General features: G+C 36.3%; 1 protein-coding gene across 1 annotated transcript; it reads left to right on the top strand.

Moving 5' to 3' along the window:
* Positions 1-12,398: 12,398 nt before the first annotated feature.
* LOC306878280 (metalloreductase STEAP4-like) lies at positions 12,399-21,336 on the top strand. Its single transcript, XM_079430529.1, has 5 exons — positions 12,399-12,791; positions 13,243-13,697; positions 16,730-17,257; positions 18,069-18,233; positions 18,902-21,336. Exons 2-5 carry the CDS (start codon positions 13,245-13,247, stop codon positions 19,175-19,177), a joined length of 1,422 nt encoding a protein of 473 aa, XP_079286655.1. The 5' UTR covers positions 12,399-12,791; positions 13,243-13,244; the 3' UTR covers positions 19,178-21,336.
* The last annotated feature ends 730 nt before the right edge of the window (positions 21,337-22,066 follow it).

The raw sequence follows: 22,066 nt of genomic DNA, 5'->3' as shown, positions 1-22,066 counted from the left end.
GTTATATTCATTACAATCATTATAATTTACAAAAGGCTGGTGAGTCAATGCCTTAAGTATTTCATTATTAGTCTAACCTAATCATTAGAACCATACTGTTCTTTTTTTACAGCTGAACCCTTTCAAATTGCACAAGGAATTTTTAATTAGAAAATATCAATGTATTGGTGTTTTAAAGAATCCATAAACCCAAACATGCATCTGAAGAACCTCTAAATGAAACATTAACAGCTTTGGTGCTAAAAAAAAAAAACAGTTCTTATTATTATCAATGCTGAAAATAATATTTTTTTTTTGGAAACTGTGATACAACATAAAAGGCTTAATGGGTGACTAAGTTTGTTGTCAAATCTGTCTCTCTTGTCTGCTGTGATGGACTTAATAACTAATGTGGATCAGAAAAGAGAGGGAAAAAATACTTAACATGAAAAAAGTATGCTTTATCATCAAAAGATTCTAAATAAGAATTAGGAACATGCCATTCCAAATGATTTTGTTCAGTTATCATATCAGCTCTTAATAGATGACATTGAACGGAAGGGCTGTTGTGTACAGAACATTTTTAACTCAACACCAGTAACTTTTACAGAACAAACAAAATGTACTATGAGTGATTTCAAATAACAAAAGACATAAATGATTGCCTAAGACTTTAATGGAGGAGTATGAGGGGCCATACAAGCCATAATTCATTCTGGTGCTCTCACACACATACATTTCTACTCTCACACACATACATTCTCCATTCTCATACATACATTTCTGCTTTCACACACATACATTTTCCTTACACATACATACATTTCTACTCTTTTTCACACACATACATTCTCGATTCACGCACATACGCTCAAAGAGCAGAATACCAAAGACAACATTAAATTACTACAATAGGCTACATCAGCTGTTCCCAATTACAGTCCTCGCGCCCTCTCCGCACATTTCATATCTTATCACGTCCGACGTTGTTCTGTTCGACCGTAAGTCATAAGTGCCCTGCGAAGTGGACATCGCCAGATATTCCGCCATGATTCCAGTTCAAAGCGAGCGTACCATACAAAGGGCATTAAAGTGTGCGAGACATTAATTTAAATTGTATTTATTTACAGAGGTATATTATGTCACACTTCACACTTCTCTAGTAAGTTTCATCTGTGTGTGAAGACGCTGCGCAGCGTAAATCCGTGAATGAATTTTCCGAAGTGAAATAAACTTCAACGGGTTTTCCCTGCTCAGGGAGTAGGGAGCAATGAACACTGTGTAGGGAGCATGTCAATCGGAGCTCAGTTCATGCACGTAGCTCTCTTCTAACGAGCTGGTTATGTGAATCGGGTGTGTTAACTAAGAGAGACATGCAAAAGGACTGGAATTGGGAACCGCTGGGCTACATCATGTGTCATTCACCAGTGAGAAAACTTTATAGTACATAACGTTTTATGTACTATAAAGTTTTCTCACTGGTGAATGACACATGATGTAGCCCAGCGGTTCCAAATTCATTTTTTTCCAAAAAAAAAAATGAATGAATATTTTCTGTTTCTTATAGCATTATAGTTTTGTAGTGTTTGTAGTGTGATAAACGTTTGCATAAGTAGTAGATGTGTTTGGAAAGTAACACGTAACATTTGAATTATATTTTGCTAAAATGAACGAAATGACTCGAAAAAAGATTTGTTCATTTTGCTGAACGAGACTCAAAGGTCAGAGTCGGTAAAATGATCCGAACTTCCCATCACTAATAAAAAGTACTAAAGTACTGATGACGAATCCTGTCTGCGCGAACAGGTTGCGCAGAGGTATGAAAATACATATGTTGACAGGCAGGTAGGAAAGCCAATTAAAACGCTCGGAACGAGCGTTTTGATTGGACGAATATTTCTTGGTCCAACACCTTCCACATAATATATAAATACAGATAAATACATTTAGACTACTTCACTTAATGATTGCTATCAGGATGTGAAGAGACTTTCAACCTATTGCAGATTTAATTGTTTATTTTGCTCTGTTACTGGTCAAATTAACCCTAAGAAAACAAACAAAAATATCTGCAACATGAAGCAACTGCACAAAACTAAAACATCAGACAAGCTGAATAAATCTTTTATTATTACTCTTTATTATTAGTGTTTTATTACCTTAATTATATGTATGTTTGCACTATGTCTGTACTTTCTGTACTGAAGCTCCTGACACCACGACAAATTTCTTGTGTGTGTGTGTGTATGTGTGTAAACACACTTGACAATAAAGCTCTTTCTGATTCTGATGAAAAGACAAATTCACTTTATGACAGCAGGTGGCGCTTATAGAACAGCAATAGAAATATAGTGTTTCCACTGCTGTACACAGCTCCGTGCTTATAAACACTCATTTAATACTGTATGTATTTTACAGAGGTAAGAGGAAAATAAAATGCCATCAAAACTTTTCTGAAGACAGTTCTCTTCAGAAATACATTCATAATAACCCCCATCCCAATTCAATATTTATGGTTTTCTTCCATTTCGAGCATCTCTAACAATGAATTTGTTCTCTGGTACAGTATTTTATCTGCTTGCATGACTATTCTCTCCTCTTCGTGTCTGTCTTCGGTGCATCTTTGTAATATCATGATGATCACTACGTTTGTGTTACCGAATGGTGTCCTGTCAGGAACAACCTTCCCGCGCTGTATATGGACCATTTTTTATTTCTGTCACACTCACACGGTGTCAGTACATCATGATTAGAATGATGCATCAGTTTTACTGTCGGGGATTTATCATGTTGTGCCGCATCCCGTGTAGACAGCATCATTATAATAGGTTCTATATTGTATCTTACGTCCGGTGTAGTAGACACGTGTCAGTTTAAATGTTGGAGATGCAGTGTTGCCAGATATTGCTACGAAAAACAAACAAAACTATCTCAAAAGAAATAAACCGCAATGAGTCCAAATCTTGAGTAATGGAAATAATATAAAAATATTGCTGACCCTAACCTGATTCTGCCACCTCCCACTTTATTCACTTTATTCACCTAAATTGTCACATAGTGGAAAAATCCATAGATGCTTATAGTAAGTGTCTCTGGCAACACGGCTGAGGCTGCACCTAACCTGCCTTCCGTTTCCATCATACTCCTTCCGTTTCCACTATACTCTCTCACACATACAGTAGGCTACATATATTCTTCTCTTACATATACATATTTTCTTTAGACATACATGCATTTTCTTCTTACACACATTTATTTTTATAATATTAAATGTATACTTTGAATACATTTGCATAAGAGCAAAATGTATAAACGTATGCGTAAAATATATGAATATGAGAGTTAAATATATGAATGTGAAAGGAGAATGTAAGTGTGTGAGAATAGAAATATATGTATGTGAAAGGAGAATGTAAGTGTGTGAGAATATAAATGTATGTGAAAAGAGAATATAAGTGTGTGAGAGTAGAAATGTGTGTGTGAAAGGAGAATGTATTTGTGTGAGAGCACCAGAATGAATTATGGCTTGTACCGCCCCTCATAGAGGAGTGTGTGTGTGTGTGTGTGTGTGTGTGCGCACAAATTTATATATGTGTGTGAGGCAGTCTTAACGAGAGACATCCTTCTAGTGCAGGCAAAAGACAAAGCTGATTTCACATACACTGATACACACACACACACACACACACACACACACACACACTCAAATCTCTTTGGCACATCTCTAGCTCAGCTTCCTGGCACAAAACTGCGTTATCTCTCTTCTTATATAGGATATAATCAATGAAAATATGAGTCTGTGTGTGCTAAAGTCAATGTTTTAATGATTGCACTTGTCGGTGTATGTACGTGTTGGGGAGATTGTGGGAAGGTTGTTCAAATTTATTAATATTAGTAGAAGAGCAATGAGGCCTAATGTGACAGGAGGCGATAGGAAGAGAAAGTAAATGTCAGCCCTTGTTCACAGTTACCCATAATGCACTACTCTCCTCCAAAGTGACAGATTTCCCCTCTTCCAAAATGAGGTGTATTTGCTCTTGCTCTCTCTCTCTATGGTGCAATGCATTATCAAATCATTAATGAAAAAAAAAAAAAAGTTTCTGCAATTTTGCACCAAGAAATGAATATATTTTCCACCAAGAATTGCTCTCCGAACAAAGGGGCCAAGTAGTTAAATCCCTTCAGGGCTGTTATCATGATTATGAGAATTCTGGGACTCAAGAGAGATTGAAGTGGAAGCATTTCAGCTGTCCATTAGGAATTTCCCATCTGGACACAAACCCTGCACAGCTGCAAAGTCTCAGCCCACAGAGAAGCGAGCAGGGGGTAGATGAGGTGAATTTAGTGGGGATGCTGTGATTAATTGTATTTTGAATGACAAGATAGAGACGTGGAAAGAGAGGTAACATGAACAAGGGAGGCAATGTGTCTTGCTCACAAATGCCACTATTAATCACTCCTATTCTGTTATTTATATGAAGCTATATGAAGGAGCTTGTTAATTCAATCCTGTCAATAATACTTCAAGGACATTTAAACGGCTGCTTAAATAACTAGACTATTTCTATACCGAAAACAAATTCTCTATCCATTAATATCTCCATCTTGCTTTAATCAAAATCAAGGAGAGCTCTTAGAGCTCAAGTCAAGAATCCCTTTAAAATGTCCCTCCATAATGGATAGAACATAAAATCGGTTTACTAGCCACTTTGTTAGGTAAACCTATTCAACACAGATCTAACGCAATCTAATCAGCCAATCACATGGCAGCAACTCAATTAATTTAGACATGCTCAAGACGATCTGCTGAATGATCCAGAAAGGTGATTTAAGTGACTTTGGCATGGTTGACGTGCCAGACGGGCTGGTCTGAGTATTTCAGAAACTGCTAATCTAGTGGGATTTTCAGGCACAACCATCTCTAGGGTTTAAAGAAAATGGTCTGAAAAAGAGAAAATATCCAGTGAGCAGCAGCAGGCGAAAATTCCTTGTTGACAACAGAGGTCAGAGGAGAATGGCCAGACTGGTTCAAGCTGATAGAAAGGCAACAGTAACTCAAATAACCAATTGTTATGACTGAGTAGAGCTGCATGATTAATTGTTAAAATATTGCGAACTCAATTCAATCACCCACACAATCTTAATAACAATGATTCAGCTATGTCTATCAAACTTTTGGCAAGTACGATGACATCGGAACATCGGAACAAAATTAAGTTGACAAGTAAAAACAAATGGATTTAGTTCTGTAGAAATAGAAAATAAAAATCAAGTGTTTGCACAGAATGTGCTCAATGTGACACAGAAATGTTTTGAAAAATGAGTCCAACACAATCTCAAGGATCTCTGAAATGCTGCCTTCACAGAAAAGAGCATCATCTTTCTTTAAAGTAACACAGGCCTATCAGAGCTTTCAAAAAGTACTTTTTGAAAAAGTAATTTTACTTTTCCAAGCAACAACATCTCATTACCATTTAGTCAATAACAAAATTACATATTCAATATTCATAAGTTTTCCACAGAAAATAAGTCAATAAACTAAAGCAATAACAAACAACACATATTCTTCAGATAAGTCTAAGAATATAAGTATAAGTCTAAAAGTTAACCACTGGCCATCCATAATCTTATACTGAGAAGCACAGCAGGAAGCGATTGATCCACCATGAAAGCAGCCTTATGTGTGTGCGGACCGTGAGAGGCTCACGTCCGCCTGGCATTAATGTTAACATTTGTGCATGACATGATAATCTAATTATGTGTGATGTATTCGATAAGCATAACAAGACATCCTTGAAGACAGGCACGGTAGAATTGACCAATCAAAGCACAGATGAGAACGGTCTGTGAATGTCAAGCAGAACAGATTGCATAAAGGGAGCTCACCTAAAAACACTGAACTGCTGTTCAAAATGTTGTGTGTGGGGGCTTTCCCCACACAAAGAAAGTAAAACCTGAAAACACAGACACTGTGGGGACCATTTTATGATCCCCGATGAGGAAAACTGCTCAATTAACATACGAAATGACACTAACAAATATTAAATGGCTAAAAGGTTTCTGGGATAGTTAGAAAAGTGAAACTGTGTGTGGATTTACTTGGCAGTACTTTGGGGACAAAACTGTCTCTAGAAATGAGCTAAATCTGCCAAAATCTTCCTGTCTGGACATATGGAGTTGACTTTTTTGTTTGAAAGAAAGAAAGATTAAATCCATGTTGTAAATCACAATAGGCACATAAAAGGGAATGTATCTAGCAAAGACATTCATATAAATGACCAGTAAAGTCATAGTTCTCTTCTAAATGTCTACAATGCAAGAACACATACCTCAGCAGCATATTGAATAAATAATACAGACGTATCTGCAAAAAATGGTTTCTATGAAACCATTTTGATGGGAAAATGTAAACTTTTGACATATACTCATGTCTTGTCCTTAAAGGAAGCCATATTTATCCCTGCTCCTTATAAACTGCAAACAGCCATCCTAAAAAAAAAAAAAACTGTTCCAAATTTCACATTCCTATAATATACTTTTTTTTTTTTTTTTTTTTTGAAGTAAATGTACAATCAGTTGACAGTTCTGCAGAATCTAAAGCACACAGCAGTATTTGCATGAACAATTAAGCTGCCAGATTTCTGCAAAGGTCAGCCCCAATAAGGTCACAGGGTTAAAACACTTGAAGTGTGCAATTAACCTTGTGTGGGGAAAAAGAAAGAGTGATAACAACAGAGACTGAGTGAGTGAGAGAGAGAGGGGGATGTAAAAAGAGGGAAATAATTACGCTAATGGAGAGGAATTGGATCAGTAGCATTTAGTGGAGAAAGCTGAGTAATTGAATTAACCGGGTTTTGAATAATTCCTCTTTCATTCTACCTATTTGCTCATTAAATGGATTTGCCATGGATAATTTAACCTGCTTCTCCCAAATTAATCAATGTGGTTGAAACTTCACTTCCGCTGTTGTGGTGCATACCTTATCCGAGACAAAACTCTGAAATCTCTGTCCTATTTCATCAATTACACAATAAAAGAAAACAATAAAATACAGCCAATGATATGATAATTATTCTCTCTTCTTTTCCTCCTTTTCTCTCTTTTTCCTTCCATTGGGTTTTGTCGTATTGCTTGTTGCCAAATTCCACCCACAACCCTATGAAACATTGTTATTGCCGGTGTAAATTTAGAATATGTTTTTAATTTAGTGTTTACTTAATAGTGTGAGCTGGGAACATATTTTAGGTGTCTATGAGTGTAGGCTGCTGTATTTTATTATGGCATTTCTCCATATTGGCTGGATTCCGCCACCCTCGTTCTTGTCTGCTATTGTCTGTCTCATACATTGTTCTATTGTTTCTTTCCACACACATATGCAGAAACAACACACACACACACACACACACACACACACACACACCACACATTTAGTCCCAGCGGGAACAGTCAGATGTTTCTCTTGCCTACATCTGTGATATCTTGTAAACATGAATATTCTTTGTACACCTGACATGCCTTCGCCTCACTTTCATTCAATCCAGTTCGACTCAAGGTTTTGGTGTGCATGATAAGTGGAGAATAGTATTAGAAAAGCACTGGTTATGAACACACTTTTTTCAAAAAGAATAGGCCTATCACAAACAAATTAACTTACTGCCAGTATGTCAAGTCAATATTATTTGTATAGCGCTTTTAACAATGCAAATTGTGTCAAAGCATGATATAAAGCTGGATGGCTTTATATCAGCTTTACAGTATTTATACGGGGAAATAGTTTGCCGAAATCAGCAGTTTAAATCTAGACTAAAGCAGAATCAGATTGTGCAAAGGACTCATCTGATTCCTGTGGTCTTGTCCTGATGACCGTCTTGGAGACAGGGTCTTCACTGGAGATCAGTCTCTGGGACTCATCTAGTGTCCTGGCTGTAGAGGTCATCTCTAGGTGCTGATCCACCATCTGATCTGGATACAGTCTGGATTTGGGTGGCTACGGTGACCTTGGAATAAGGAAGAAACAGACTAATATTAGCGTAGATTCCATTCTTCTAACAATGTAACAAGTACATCAGGTGTTTTAGGAAGTGTTCCCGGTACCCGGGGACACTTCCCCAATTCTCCAATTATCATGCACAGTATGTCTGCAATGTAGTTATTTTCTGTAAATTTTAATATACATTTAATAAAACATTTCAATTATAGACAATGGCTTCTAAAATATAAAAAAAATAATAAATGCATAAATAAAAAGTGATTAAAAAGAGTTAGTTCACTAGAAATTTTAAATAAAAAAATAAAAATGGGTTAACATTTACTCACCGTGCTCCGTATTTGCATTTGGTTTTGTTGTGGAGCACCTAATGACATGGGGATTTCTTCCGAGCTCCAAAACTACATAAACATATCATAGAAATAATTGTACGACACTATATTCCAAGTCTTCTAAAGTCATACAACAGTTCTGTATGAGCAAACGAACGGAATTTAAGTTGTTATTCCCTGAAAATCTCCCCTTTCGCCATTGAAACCTGCCATATTAATAATGCACACACGAGAATGTTATTGTTTACTCAAGTGCAGTGCAGTGAACTTTACCATATAAGGAGAAGAGGGAGGAAACTGCTCACAAACGTCATTGCTACTCTTGTTTAAATGTGGAAAATTGAAATGTGAAGTAGTGCACGAGATGTGAGAACTACTGTGGAAGGAATTCTCCCGCGCTACACTTGCAGTACCTCTACAGACATCTAGGGTCGCGCCGCACAACTTTGAGAGCCACTGATGATTGATAGTTTGCAGTAGCAGTTTCTTTAACATTTATATTTCATATACTTGTAGTTCTTATTATGTTTAAACTAATGAAAACCTGTTCATTTCTTACTGCCATTACCACTACTGATCATGAAAAAACATGGGCCTAATAATAAGAATGTGTCTTTGGGGAAAAAAATGCAAAGCACATATGCAGACAAATACATTCACAACACAGAGACACACACATTTAATAATAGTTTGTGTCATTGCTGAGATATCTTCACAAGGCAAAGTCTCCATTTGCTCTCCCGTTGTTGTCTAGGAGATGCAAGTGAGATTTTTTCAATATTTTTTTTTCTTTCCATGCTCTCCCTTCCTTGTAGTTTTATTTCTTTCTTCCACCAGAGAATATATACATGAGCACAATTTGTGAGTGTCTGGACTACTTTAAGGCAGAAATGAATAAATTCTGAACCTAAGCTCAACGTTACCTGACCATTTACACAGCTCCAAAACACATTTCCTAAAAAGAATGGGGGAAAAAAACTGAATTCCCCACACCCCATCTCCCAGCACAGTAGGAAAAAGAAACACTGAAAATGTAGGAGTTCTTGGAATTCGTAGTACACAGTTCAAAATCCTCCCTGATAAAGCCAAAATTAGTGTGATTCAGATTTTACTAAGCAGATGTCATCTGTGTTCTCACAAACATTCTCTGCTCATACAAAACAAATGGGGGAATTTATGAGGTGGAATTGCTTAGCGACAGAAGCCAGGAAGAACATATTCTGACCAAAATCTGTTGTGTTCTGATGTCTGTATCTGCGAGTTCCAGAAACTGTATCAGAACAGAGGAAGCAATTCCAGCTCTTCACATCAATTATGTAAGAAGATAACAGTCGGTAAACACTTCACACAATAAACACTGTATTCTCCCGATACCTCCTTCAAAAACATGACAATATGTGCAAATTAACTCCCATGTTCATCAAGCTGTCAAAGAGTAACACGCCACCATGTTTCTTCTCATTCTTCTTATGTAAATCCGTCCCATCACGTCAGTGTCAATCCCACAGTGAGTAAATATCATCCTTGTGATTACTCTTCATATGCAATACTGCCGTCACACACTGTTTAGCAATATTGGACTAAAATTAAAGCATGCATTCGGAGGATGTCACATTCTGTATTTAATGAACCAAATAAACCCCAGATTTCAACAGAGGAGGGAGAGCAAGAAACTCTCCGGGTCGTGAGGTGCCAAAGAGGTTTGGGGGAAAGGGACATGACCTTAAATATTCCAGCTTGTGAATGCCAAATACATCTGTGTTTGTCTGATAGAGAGAGAAAGAAAGAGAGCATCTCTATTTTTGCTCAGGGAAAACAAAAACCTTACAAAAAAATCGATCAAAACGTGTTTTAATGCTTTTAATAGAAAAAAATTTTAATAGAAAAAAACGAACACGTTTTTCAAAAATGTTAATGTTTTGAAAAATTCAAGAGGCCATTAGGGTGAATCAGCTGAGACAATCTGAAAAAAAAACATGAATTATAACCCCAGGTATTTGTACCTAAGGGGATTCTGTACACATACCTACATTATATACTTACAATGAAACAATGTGTGTATAAATATGCACTGACTTGGAAATGGCTTCTGGTCTCAATGAAAATTGTCTTGACCTTGCGCTTACATGTAAGCAGAATTCTCCTTGAAGAGCTCTTTTCTTTGGAGAATCTACCCTGTAATTTCTACATAAAACCATTCGCCTTCCAGATCTGTCCTTGGTTTACCAGGCATCATAACAAACATTTCTTTCTTCATCTGCGGTAACTGTAGTTGCTGTGCCTCCGCATTTTCTGTTGACATCTCGGAAATTACTGAAATGTTTGGCCAACGTCGTCCAAATATCATACTTGCCCATTCTATCCTGTGAGTTACTCTGGTCTCATTTCCTTATGATACCAGATGCAAATGAGAACATCTGTTCATGGCTGGGAGAGCTAGGAGGCCAAGACTGTATTTAATTATGTTTGAATTCACATATTGTAGACAGACCATGTTCCAATTTAGAGTTTGGAACAGCCAAAAGTGAATTTCAGATGCTTTCTTTTCAGACAGGTTTTCTGAATAATTCTCACCACTTTTGCCCTCACTACTGAATGCAACCATGACTGCACGCAGCTCACAAAAATAAATAAATAAATAACAAAAATTGTTTCACGGTCCAGCATCACAGAAACACACTGACACCTGCTAATTTATCAGAGTGTAATGCAACACTCAAAATGTCAACATTGAGCAACAGTTCACTTTTAAAGGAATATTCTGTACAAATTGCGTTCAGTCAAAAGCATTTGAGGCACAATGTCAATTACCACAAAAAATCCAAGGCTAATTATTAAAATAAATACAATAATTAAAAAAGCCATCAATGGAAGTAATCAGGCGCCAGTTTCTGGAAGACTTCAAAGAAAAAAGGTGAACCTGAATGAAAAGCACTCACCTTCTTCTATTAAAATCTGTAAGGTAAGAGTTGCAAATCATTCTTTTTAAATTTACAGTAATTTGGGGGTTTTGGGTGTTCCTAAAAAGTAGTAAAATTGCATATGACTTCATACAGAAAAGTGGAGAAGTTATTTTCCCCACATGAAAATAAAATACTAATAAGACCGTAAGTATTTAACTAGTAATTTAGACTAGCCTCATTCACTTTTACTGTAAGCGCCTTCTTTTAAGATTTTTTTCTTTTTTAAAGAGAAAATAAACAGTGGTTATCAACATTATTCCACTACCATTTTAGATTGCACTTAATGTGTACTGAATGTGGAATATTCCTTTAAACCCACAAACGTTCCGTGTCATCCATACATAAATATCTGTACATCTGTGACATTTTAAGACAACCAATCCCACGCATACTTGTACCATGTGTGCTTATCTAGGAAAACAATCATCTGGTTTAAGTTGAGGGTGGCCCATACTGCAGGTAGGCACATGCAGTTATAATTATAAATGACAAAGAAGTCTTTCAGCTCTCAGCCAGCAGAACAGGAGTAATGAGGAGTTTACAGTGTGTGATGTATTGCTGATCATGTAGAACTGGAGACATGCTGTGACTGTGCCCCTTAAGTCTTAACCCTGGTGGTAAGGTAGTCCTAATGTGGATATATACGAGGGGACCGCTATAAACGTCATCGTAAAAAATCTCCATGTGCTTATTGCTGTTAGATGACACATCTGTGGGTTTCGCAGATGGGTGGAGGTGTGCAGCAGATCATGCATGCTGTGATTCAATGTATCATTCAAGATTCTGGGAGTAGTATATGTTACACAAGTCAGTTATTTTTATGAAGCATATGAAGAAAAAAGCTCACTCTATTTATGGAAAGTCTTCTGGATGAATTTACAAACAACAGACAAATTAGTTTTCTTTTTTGATTTATAGCAGAACAATGCTGATTCAGGGAAACAGTGTTTCTGAAGCTTGAGATACTTGGCCAGACCGTAGCAGTTATTTCCGCTGTTGCACAACTTTCTTCCAGGCAGGCCTTGGCCTCAAAACACACAGGAGGAAATTCCAAGCAAACATTATGTTCCTTTCAACACACACACACACACACACACACACACAGAGAGAGAGAGTTACAGTTGCTCTGGAATTTCCACATGGTACTTTATCCATTACCAAAACAACCTCTCTCACTTTTCCCAAATCTAAACCCCCACTAAGCTGTGGGCAGGTCCAGGCTCATAAAAAAATGCCTCTCACACACTTGTGCTTATAAACAGATCCATACAGACGATAAACAGCCTCAGTTACCAGTGGATAAAAGGGAAATTGCAGAAGAACTAAAGAAGAAGAGTAAAAGCTGGTTTTGATGATCACACCACATTGCCAAACAGCTTTTGGGGATATGACGATAGATTTTGGCACAGACAATTCAGAAATTCTGCAATAAAATCACACTCTTAGTGACTTCAACAGTCAGGATCTGACTCTACAAGAGATCTGTGGATTTTTCAGAAACTGGTGCACAAATTCCAGCAAAAATTATCAGTGAGTATTTGTTGATTCCTTCTGAGCAAATTTCATTTCATTTAAAATAATTTATTATAATTTGCTAATTATTTTCTTTAAGGTTTTTTGGGATTATTTAGGTTTTAGATTTTTGCCTTTACGTTATGATCTGTGTATTTTGCATTATATCAGCCTATGTACTTCTGAAGTAGTAAATAAACCATAAATTAACTGGTGCACCCAAATGTACTATGTGCAGACCATAATTAAATTTGATTACACCATCATCGCCTGTGGTGGCCCAAAAAAACAAGCATTTAAATCACTCAAGTAGAAATATAATCATCTACAGCCACAGCACTTGTACCAAATCTGAAATTAAAAAGTGTAAACGGTGTTCTTTTAGTGTACTTTGTAATAGCCATTACTTGTCGGTTTAATTGAACTTTATTTTCCTTACGGTGTATGGTGTTGTCTCTTATTTTTTTAGAAATGAGTTCAGACTCGGTTGCAATGTCAGATCTCAGTGAAAAGATGCATAAACCAGAGACAGTGTGCATCTTTGGAACGGGTGATTTTGGACGCTCACTGGGGCTCCGTTTGCTCCAGTCGGGATACAATGTTGCATATGGATCCCGGGCCCCTAAAAACTCTCTGTTGCTGCCTAAGGGGTCAAAGGTCATGACTCATGCAGCTGCAGCTTGTGATGCACATGTGGTTTTCGTGGCTGTGCAGAGGGAGCACTATGGATTTTTGAGCTCCCTGGCTTCAGATCTTGAGGGAAAGGTGCTGGTAGACGTCAGCAATAATCTCAAGAGGGGTCTGTACCCAGAATCCAATGCAGAATACCTGAACAAGCTGGTTCCAGGGGCGACGGTAGTCAAAGCCTTCAACACCATCTCTGCCTGGGCACTGCAGTCGGGAGGACTAGATGCCAACAGACAGGTAAAACACACACATACACATAAACTCAATTCTGTCAGGTGGACAGAATATACTAACCGGCAGGTAAAACATGTAAAATCAAGCAAATAAATGTAAAAATATATATATATATTCCGCAAATTCACAAAAAAAAAAAATGTTCATGAAATGAGGCAAGAGTCTCCCTCTTAGCGATAGAGTCTTTCTGTAGGAAAGTCATATTTACATCAGCAGGTGATGGTTGAGAAACTGGCCAGATGGAATCTGAGCTCTGGCAAACTATTATTATCGCTATATTAGTGCGTATGTTCTTTGACACCTGTTTGTGTCACACCCGGCCAAGCAGTCAATTTGTTATTATTTCTCATTTTGATTAGAATTTCTTGTTCTTTTTTCTAAAGGCCAACTGTGCCAACATATTGTATTGTTCAGGCTCACACTGCACATTGCTGTGATCTAAATTTAATTCCCAGAGGATATTTCCCTGCTGTTTGAAACTATTAAAGAAGCATTTTGTTTCAAAAGGTTGTGTAGGTCAACTGAATAGCAACTTGTTATAATAAATCAAAAACCAGCTTGAAAAAAAACACTTTTTTTTCAAACCACATGAAAAAAAAATTGCTGCTTGAGTAGTTTTTGTGGTAACACTTTACAGGCACGTGCAGAGGTGGGTGCTTGAGCACCTGCCCCTTTTCCTCTTGATGCCCAAAGTGCCCTTTTGTAAAGGCAATTTTTTTTTTATGTAATTAAATGCCCTTTTGTGAAGGCCTGCCCAATCTAACTATTAGTAAAATTAATTAACAATAGTTTAGCCTTAAATTAAATTATCCACATGATGACCTTTCACCTGACGATCTCATCCGGGACTCATGTTCAGACAGACACCTTTAGGATGCCTTCAATAACGTCTGCGGCTGCCAGTAAGTGGAGTTCTCAGTGGAGCGGTGCACTTGTAAACTTATATTATAGAATTATTATTATTTTATGGGAACAGTGTGAAGAGATCACGCACAGCTGTTGTTTATATTGCTGTGTGTAGACTGTGGAAACAAGGTTAGCTGCAGCAAGGGGCTACAATATTTTTGTTCAATGTTTTCCTAAGGACAATTTTATGATTGGTTTATAAAGGCTACTACGAACACCCTTTTCCCATTTTTATCACAGAATAATTCAGGAAATATATTTTATAGTTTCTATACTAAATGATATGTCAATCAGGACTGCATTTTTCATATAGTTTATTTATTTATTACCTGAAGATAACTTGAAAAACACACATAGGCCTAAACCATATATTTTCGCAATCATGTGTTTATAGTCTTCACATTTCATCAGTAAAAACGTTTGCTTTTTATTCAGCTCAGCTACAGCATACCATGTGAGTTTGTCCATATTAGGGATTTCCTGCACGTCAAAAGTTTCTGCTCAAGAGCACCCTCTGACTTCGAGTATGAATGAAACATGCACTGCACGAGAGTGTTCAGCTCTCCTGATATTCACATCTCATTTTGTATACGATTAAAACGTCAGGTCATGTCTCTTTTCATTTAAATCTAGAAACCTCTATGTGAAAACACCTGCTCGAGCGCGAATAAAGTGCGGGGGACGAATTTACATTTTATTAAAATTAATATTAAATATTAAAAATGCAGCTAAAGTAGTTCTGCACACAGCAATAAAAACAAAGGTGATTTTTCTCTTTAGTTCTTGCTGTTTAATTGGGAACAGTTTAAAGCGCGTCGAGGTGACTTGTCTTTTTGATGTTATCTGACTAAAAACTATTCATTCTTTTAACTATTATTATTACAGTATTTATTTAAAAAAACGTAGAGTGCCTTATAATTATCACAAAACTGGTAAAACAGGCTTATACTGATTTCTCGTCCTCCGAATTATACTTATCAATCCTGTTTTTATAATCATTATCATTCAAAAAAAAGAGAATAAATTCAGAACAGGATTAGAACAGAATTATATTTTAAATAAGACAGGAATATTTTTTCTACAACAACAACAGTAGTGTTTACAACAGCAAAACCACCATACCCTGTAAACGCAATAACAACAACAACAATAATAATAATAATATAATTCCAGAGTAATTAAGAGGTGCAAAAAATGTCTTTAACATTTAAACTTAAAATGGTCTTTTCTGTTCTGTGTTTCTTTTTCAAACCTGCATCATGGCATCTGCTGCTGTATCAATACAGAAGCATCCATTTCGATACACATATCAGCAAGGAGCACAGCCCTATTAAAAATTGCATTCCATGTACCCCTTTTATACTTTAAGCACCTGCCCCTCCAAAGGTCTCTGCACAGCCCTGCACTTTACAATAAGGTTATATTTGTTAACATTACTTTATGCATTAGGAACTAACAATGAACATTTTGTACCACATGTATAACTATTTAGAATTTATAAATATACTATTGTTCATTGTTATTCACAATACATCAATATCAATTTGAACAAATCCTAAAAATGCATTAATATTTGCCGTATTTAACATCAACCTAGATTAAATACAGTATGTACTATATGCAAGATTTTCTGAGTATGACCTAACAAAGTTCCATTATGAAATTAAAAAATCAATGTTCAAAACTGGTTTTCTGTCTTACCCCATTATCTGTGACAAGCCTACAAAAATGTTTTTGTGCAGTGGAGGCAGATTTCTGTAGCAGTCCAAAGTTCTGTAGCAGTGCACCGAAGTTGTAACTTTCACCTAATGCTGATTTCTAAATACAGTCTACTACTACTTATTCTTAATTCATGTTCGTGAACAATAAATTATCTAATATTAATGTATGCAACTAATAAGTAAATTAATTGATACTATAACTTGAAATGTTAAAAATGTATTAGTAACCAATGCAAAAATCAACATTAAATGGTGTAAAAGTAATGTTCATTGTTATTTCAAGTTAATGCCATTGCATTAACTAATATCAACGTTTTTGCTAATAGCAGATAGTCTGTATTTTAAATGTAGCTACACAAAATATTATTATGTTTTCCATGACACTGTTTTTTTTCTTCGTTTGTTTAGGTACTTATCTGTGGAGACCGTGCTGATGCTAAACAGCAAGTGATGGACATTGCTCAAAGTCTTGGTTTCACTGCCCAGGACAGAGGCTCCCTCCGAGCGGCTGCTGAGTTAGAAGATCTGCCCTTGCAGCTCTTTCCTCTTTGGAGACTTCCTCTCAACATCGCCATTTGTTTAACAGCTTTCATATTCTTCTACGTGCTCACAAGAGACGTTATCTATGAGCGTGTTACCAATGGTAAAGACATTGCTTTTCGCATTATGATCTCACTGGCCAACAAGGCCTTTCCCATCGTCTCTCTGGTGATGCTGGCCCTCTGTTACCTGCCAGGTGCATTGGCTGGATTTCTGCAACTTTATAATGGCACTAAATACCGTCGCTTCCCTGATTGGTTGGATCGCTGGATGCTGTGTAGGAAACAGCTGGGTCTGTTAGCACTGGCCTTTGGTTTTCTACATGTTCTTTACACTTTAGTTATACCCATCAGATATTATGTACGCTACAAGATAAATGTCCACACTATATCACTGGTAAGTTGAATACTTTTAAGAATACTATTCTAATATGGGCAGTTCATTTACTACCAAACAGCTCTTTAAAATCAATACGAAGTTAAAATGAACTTTCCAGAAATCAAAACAAACATCTTTCCCTATTTACGTGGTATTCTTGTGAAAATTGCTTTTTTTCTGTCCTTCCTTTCTTTCTTTCTTTCTTGCTTTACAAAAAAAATGTACCCTCATAAACTTTCAAGGTGCAGTAAAGAGATTCCTAAGAAATGCCGTTGAAAGTGGATCAGATCAGCACCAAAGTACCTTGTAGCCAATCACCAGTAAGGGGCGTGTCCTCTTATGATGGGGGAGGTGCCTGTGTTTCATAGCATGTTTGTGAATTTGGGGGCAGAGCTATCAAGATATGGGTAGCCTACAATCTTTTAGGTAGGGGCGTGTTTGTTTTGGTTATTTCAAATATCAACAGTGTTTCTCAGAAATCAGTTACTGCACCTAAATGCACTGAATTTCTAAAAAATATAATGCTCTAAATTTCTATCCTGGCTGACGTCAACACGTAGGCTATATGGAACGCCCACTTTGTAAGATCCAACAAATTCCCGATTTCATCAAAATTAGTCCCGCCCTAATTTTTTTCTTGGTTAAGATCACTGTTTCACTAATAAATAATGTCATATCACTAAAGTAAATTGAGTTGCAAATGCTGTTTGATGACTTTACAACTTTACAAGGCTACATTAAAGCTATAAAAAATAATTGTGACACACACACAAAACTTGTACATTGACTAAAAGATAAAGCTAAGGAACTAACTCATGGTGTTTTGCAGGTAAAAGATAACAAAACCTATGAGTTTGACAACACGATGGCCTGGCGTGTTGACTCCTACTATTCCATGGGAATTCTAGGATTTGGACTGTTTGTCCTGCTAGGAATTACATCCCTTCCATCTGTGAGCAACTCCCTAAACTGGAGGGAGTTCCGTTTTGTACAGGTATTACATTGTCAGTCTGTGGAAATGCATAAATTTGAGTGTCACTGAAGATTATTTTACTAATAAGTTTAGAATGCATAATACAATATGGACAATGTTGGAGTTTTTTGTCCGGACTGAGAGCTGCAAACACAGTATTGATCAGAACAAATGTCATAAGGGTCAATTTTTTGAAATTGAGATTTATACATCATCTGAAAGCTGAATAAATAAGCTTTCCATTGATGTATGGTTTGTTATAGGACAATATTTGGCCGAGATACAACTATTTGAAAATCTGGAATCTGAGGCTGCAAAAAAAAAAATTGAAATATTGAGAAAATGGCCTATAAAGTTGTCCAAATGAAGTTCTTAGCAATGCATGTTAATAATCAAAAATTTAGTTTTGATATACAGTATTTACAGTAGGAAATTTACAAAATATCTTCATGGAACATGATCTTTACTTAATGTCCTTACGATTTTTTGGTATAAAAGAAAAATCAATAATTTTGACACATACGGTGTATTTTTGGCTACTGCTACAAATATACCCCAGCGACTTAAGAGTGGTTTTGTGGTCCAGGGTCACAAATGCATCCAGATTGTTTTTAAAATTTCAATGTTGAATTTTTCACACATTGACAATGATGTTTGATCAAATTATTTTTCTTCCTTTTTTTTAACAGTCAAAACTGGGCTACATTACCCTGCTGCTCTGTACCACTCACACATTTCTGTATGGCTGGGGCAAATTTCTGAAACCTACATCATATAGGTGGTGGATGCCTCCAGCATATATGTTGTCTCTAGTGGTCCCCTGTGTGGTTCTGATTCTAAAGCTAATCCTGATCACTCCATGTGTGGACCGCAGTGTCACCCGTATCCGTCAAGGCTGGGAGAGACAGGGCAAGACATCAGCAAATGGCAGAGACACAAAGACAAACCATCCACTCATAGCATAGCCATGTGTGTTGGGCTTGCCCTGAACTCTTCTGCTGAAAATTAGTATAAAATGTTGCAATGAACACCTGAAAAGTTTAACAAATGTAACCCTAATATTCCAGATGTTTGCTTTAAATGCCAAAAATATAAGGGAACGCTCTTTCACTGTGTTTGGACATGTGATGTTATTCAGACATTCTGGCAAAAAGTGATGACATTAATATCTTCAATTATTTTAAAACCAGTTCCAATGACTCCTGAAATATGTGTGCTAGGTCTAATTCATGTTGGTATATCAGTATCAAGACATCAAATGAAAATGATAGATTTAGTTTTTTTTAGTTCTCGCAAGACGGTCAATTGCATTTTACTGGAAGAAAATAGAAGGTCCATCAATTGGTCATTGCTTAAAAGATCTATCACACTGTATTGTTTTGGAAAAACTGACATACAGTATTAAGGGTAAACTGAAAGATTACTATAAAATATGGGACCTTTTTATACAATTCCTTGAAAACAACAAATAGTAATACAAGAAATGCTAGATTCCTCTCAATCCAGTGATTGATGCAAATGTGATGTGCTTTATTTGATGTGGTAATATTTGTCTGTCTTAGCCCATGTGTAGCAGAACTTATTCTCCCTTTTGTTTTATTCTTTTTACATTTTATTTTATTTTATTTAGCCCTGTGTAATGGAACATGTGGATGCTGAGGGTGGGATGATAGTTAAAAATTGTCTCCATTGAAGATTTTTCTGTTATCTTATATACTTTCTCAATAAAGACATGTTTAATAAAATGTTGCAATGAAAAACTGCATAGAACTAAGACTTAACTGAGCAACTGACTTGGGACTTGACTTGGACTCAAAATTAGAGACAACACACGTCTTTAGGTCTAAAAGAAAGGAGACATATTTCCAGAATACCACCATTGTTTAAGCAAAAGGAAGTCCATCAAGCACAAAAAAAGAATTGCTTGCATACTTGTATTTTGACTGTCCCATATTTTTCAGTGACTTTTTCTATAGGTTACAGTGTTACACCAGTAGGTGATGACATAGCTGTTGAACCAGTCACATTAAATCAACGATTTTTTAAAACACTACTTAATTTAAAACACTACTTAATTTAGGTACAAAACAAGTCATCATCTTTATGAACAAGTCATTGCAGTCACTCTATTGATTCATTTAAAACACTAATTCAGAAACGAAACACATTTACTGCACAACGCACAATTCTGCTTTGGTTTTGTCTGGATTTGATCTTGTTGGCAGAGCCTTGGCCTTTAGACTTGACTTGGACTCCTGAGAGAGACTTGAGAACACATTTGCTCGAGTTTATGAAAGCCCAGATGAGAGCTAGAGAGAGTTTGACTTCTCAATACACCTCACTACACTGGTGAGCGGCAGTTTCAAATTACAGTTAACCAACCGTGGGAAATTCTCCAACTCACATTGGTGATTACATCTCACATGATCTCACATTGCTTTATAACCTACAAATTGCATTTAAAGCCTCTTTACACTTGGGACATACTCATATGTTTTGACCATATATTCATAGTGCATCGCAACATAACTAATCCATATCATCTATGTTCATGTTGAAAATTGTCTATACCCTTTAAACGAATACAAGGGCAGAAATGGTGGGGCTTTTATTAGAGCACACTTTTCTGTATTGTGTAAAGCACTTGTCTTTTTTATTACCTGCTTCCTCTGGGCTATTTCCTCTCAAGAGCCTCCCAATGGGCTTTTCCCTTTAGATATTATCGATCCAAAACTGAGCTGCAACTTACTTCTTGATCTGTTTCTGGGTCTGGGCTTTCCTGTCTGCGGGAAAGCTCATCTGTCTCTCTCTTGTGAAGTATAAAGAACCTGTCAATCACATCGGCATTCACCTTCAGTGGTGGATGGCCCTTTCTGTATAGTGCTTTTATGAAGAATTGCAAGCTGCAAAGAGTGTAGCTTAGACCAAAATGGCTAGGCTCATTTTGTGACAAATATAACTGAAAATCTGTGTGCGCACCTTTGAAGAAACCAATAACTTACTGAGTACAACAGCACAACTCTGAGTCTGTTTATCAATAAATATTGGATATTCACTGATTTTGATTTTATTTTTGTATTACGTATATCAAATAAAATCTGAAATGCACAACATTCTGACATTTACACTTGCGTTAATGTAAAAAAAATCATGATTTAAATGCATGGATATTTGGAAGGACTTGAAAAAAAAAATGCTGAAAATAAATTTCAAATAAGATTTGATTGTATTTGTTTAGACAAATGCAATTGGTATTTGTCTAAACTTGGTTGCTAGTACAATGTTTTACATTGTATATGTTAGAATTAATATATTCTATATATATATATATACAGTTGTGGTCAGAATTATTGGAACCCTTGGTAAATATGATCAAAGAAGATTGTGAAAATTAACCTGCTTTGTTAATCCTTTTGATCTTTTATTTAAAAAATTCACAAAAAGCTAACCTTTCATTGGATAATAAGAATTTAAAATGGGGGGGAAATATCATTATGAAATAAATGTTTTTCTCAAACACACGTTGGACACAATTATTGGCACCCCTAGAAATTCTTAAGAGTAAAATATCTCTGAAGTATATTCCCATTCATATTCACAATTTTGAGCACTCTAGGGTGATTATGAACATGAAATTATCCAGCCATGGCTTCCTGTTTCACAGAAATATAAATAGGAGGGAAAACAAAGCCCAAATTCCCTTAATCATCCATCACAATGAGAAAAAACAAAGAATATATTTCTGATGTGCAGCAAAAGATAATTGAGCTTCACAAATTAGTGAAGTGGCTTTAAGAAAAGAGCTAGAGCAGTGAAAATCCCCATTTCCACCATCAGGGCAATAATTAAGAATT

The sequence above is a fragment of the Barbus barbus genome (assembly GCF_936440315.1).
Source record: "Barbus barbus genome assembly, chromosome: 12".
Taxonomy (NCBI): domain Eukaryota; kingdom Metazoa; phylum Chordata; class Actinopteri; order Cypriniformes; family Cyprinidae; genus Barbus; species Barbus barbus.
Note: the sequence above shows the minus strand (reverse complement) of the source record. Positions and strands in the feature narration are given on the sequence as shown.

Bases quoted from the DNA above. Each gene is read 5' to 3' on its own strand.
- LOC306878280 (XM_079430529.1), top strand. From the start codon at position 13,245: ATGAGTTCAGACTCGGTTGCAATGTCAGATCTCAGTGAAAAGATGCAT. The intron at 13,698-16,729 runs GTAAAACACACA...TCGTTTGTTTAG, and splicing joins GACTAGATGCCAACAGACAG to GTACTTATCTGTGGAGACCG. The intron at 17,258-18,068 runs GTAAGTTGAATA...GGTGTTTTGCAG, and splicing joins ATGTCCACACTATATCACTG to GTAAAAGATAACAAAACCTA.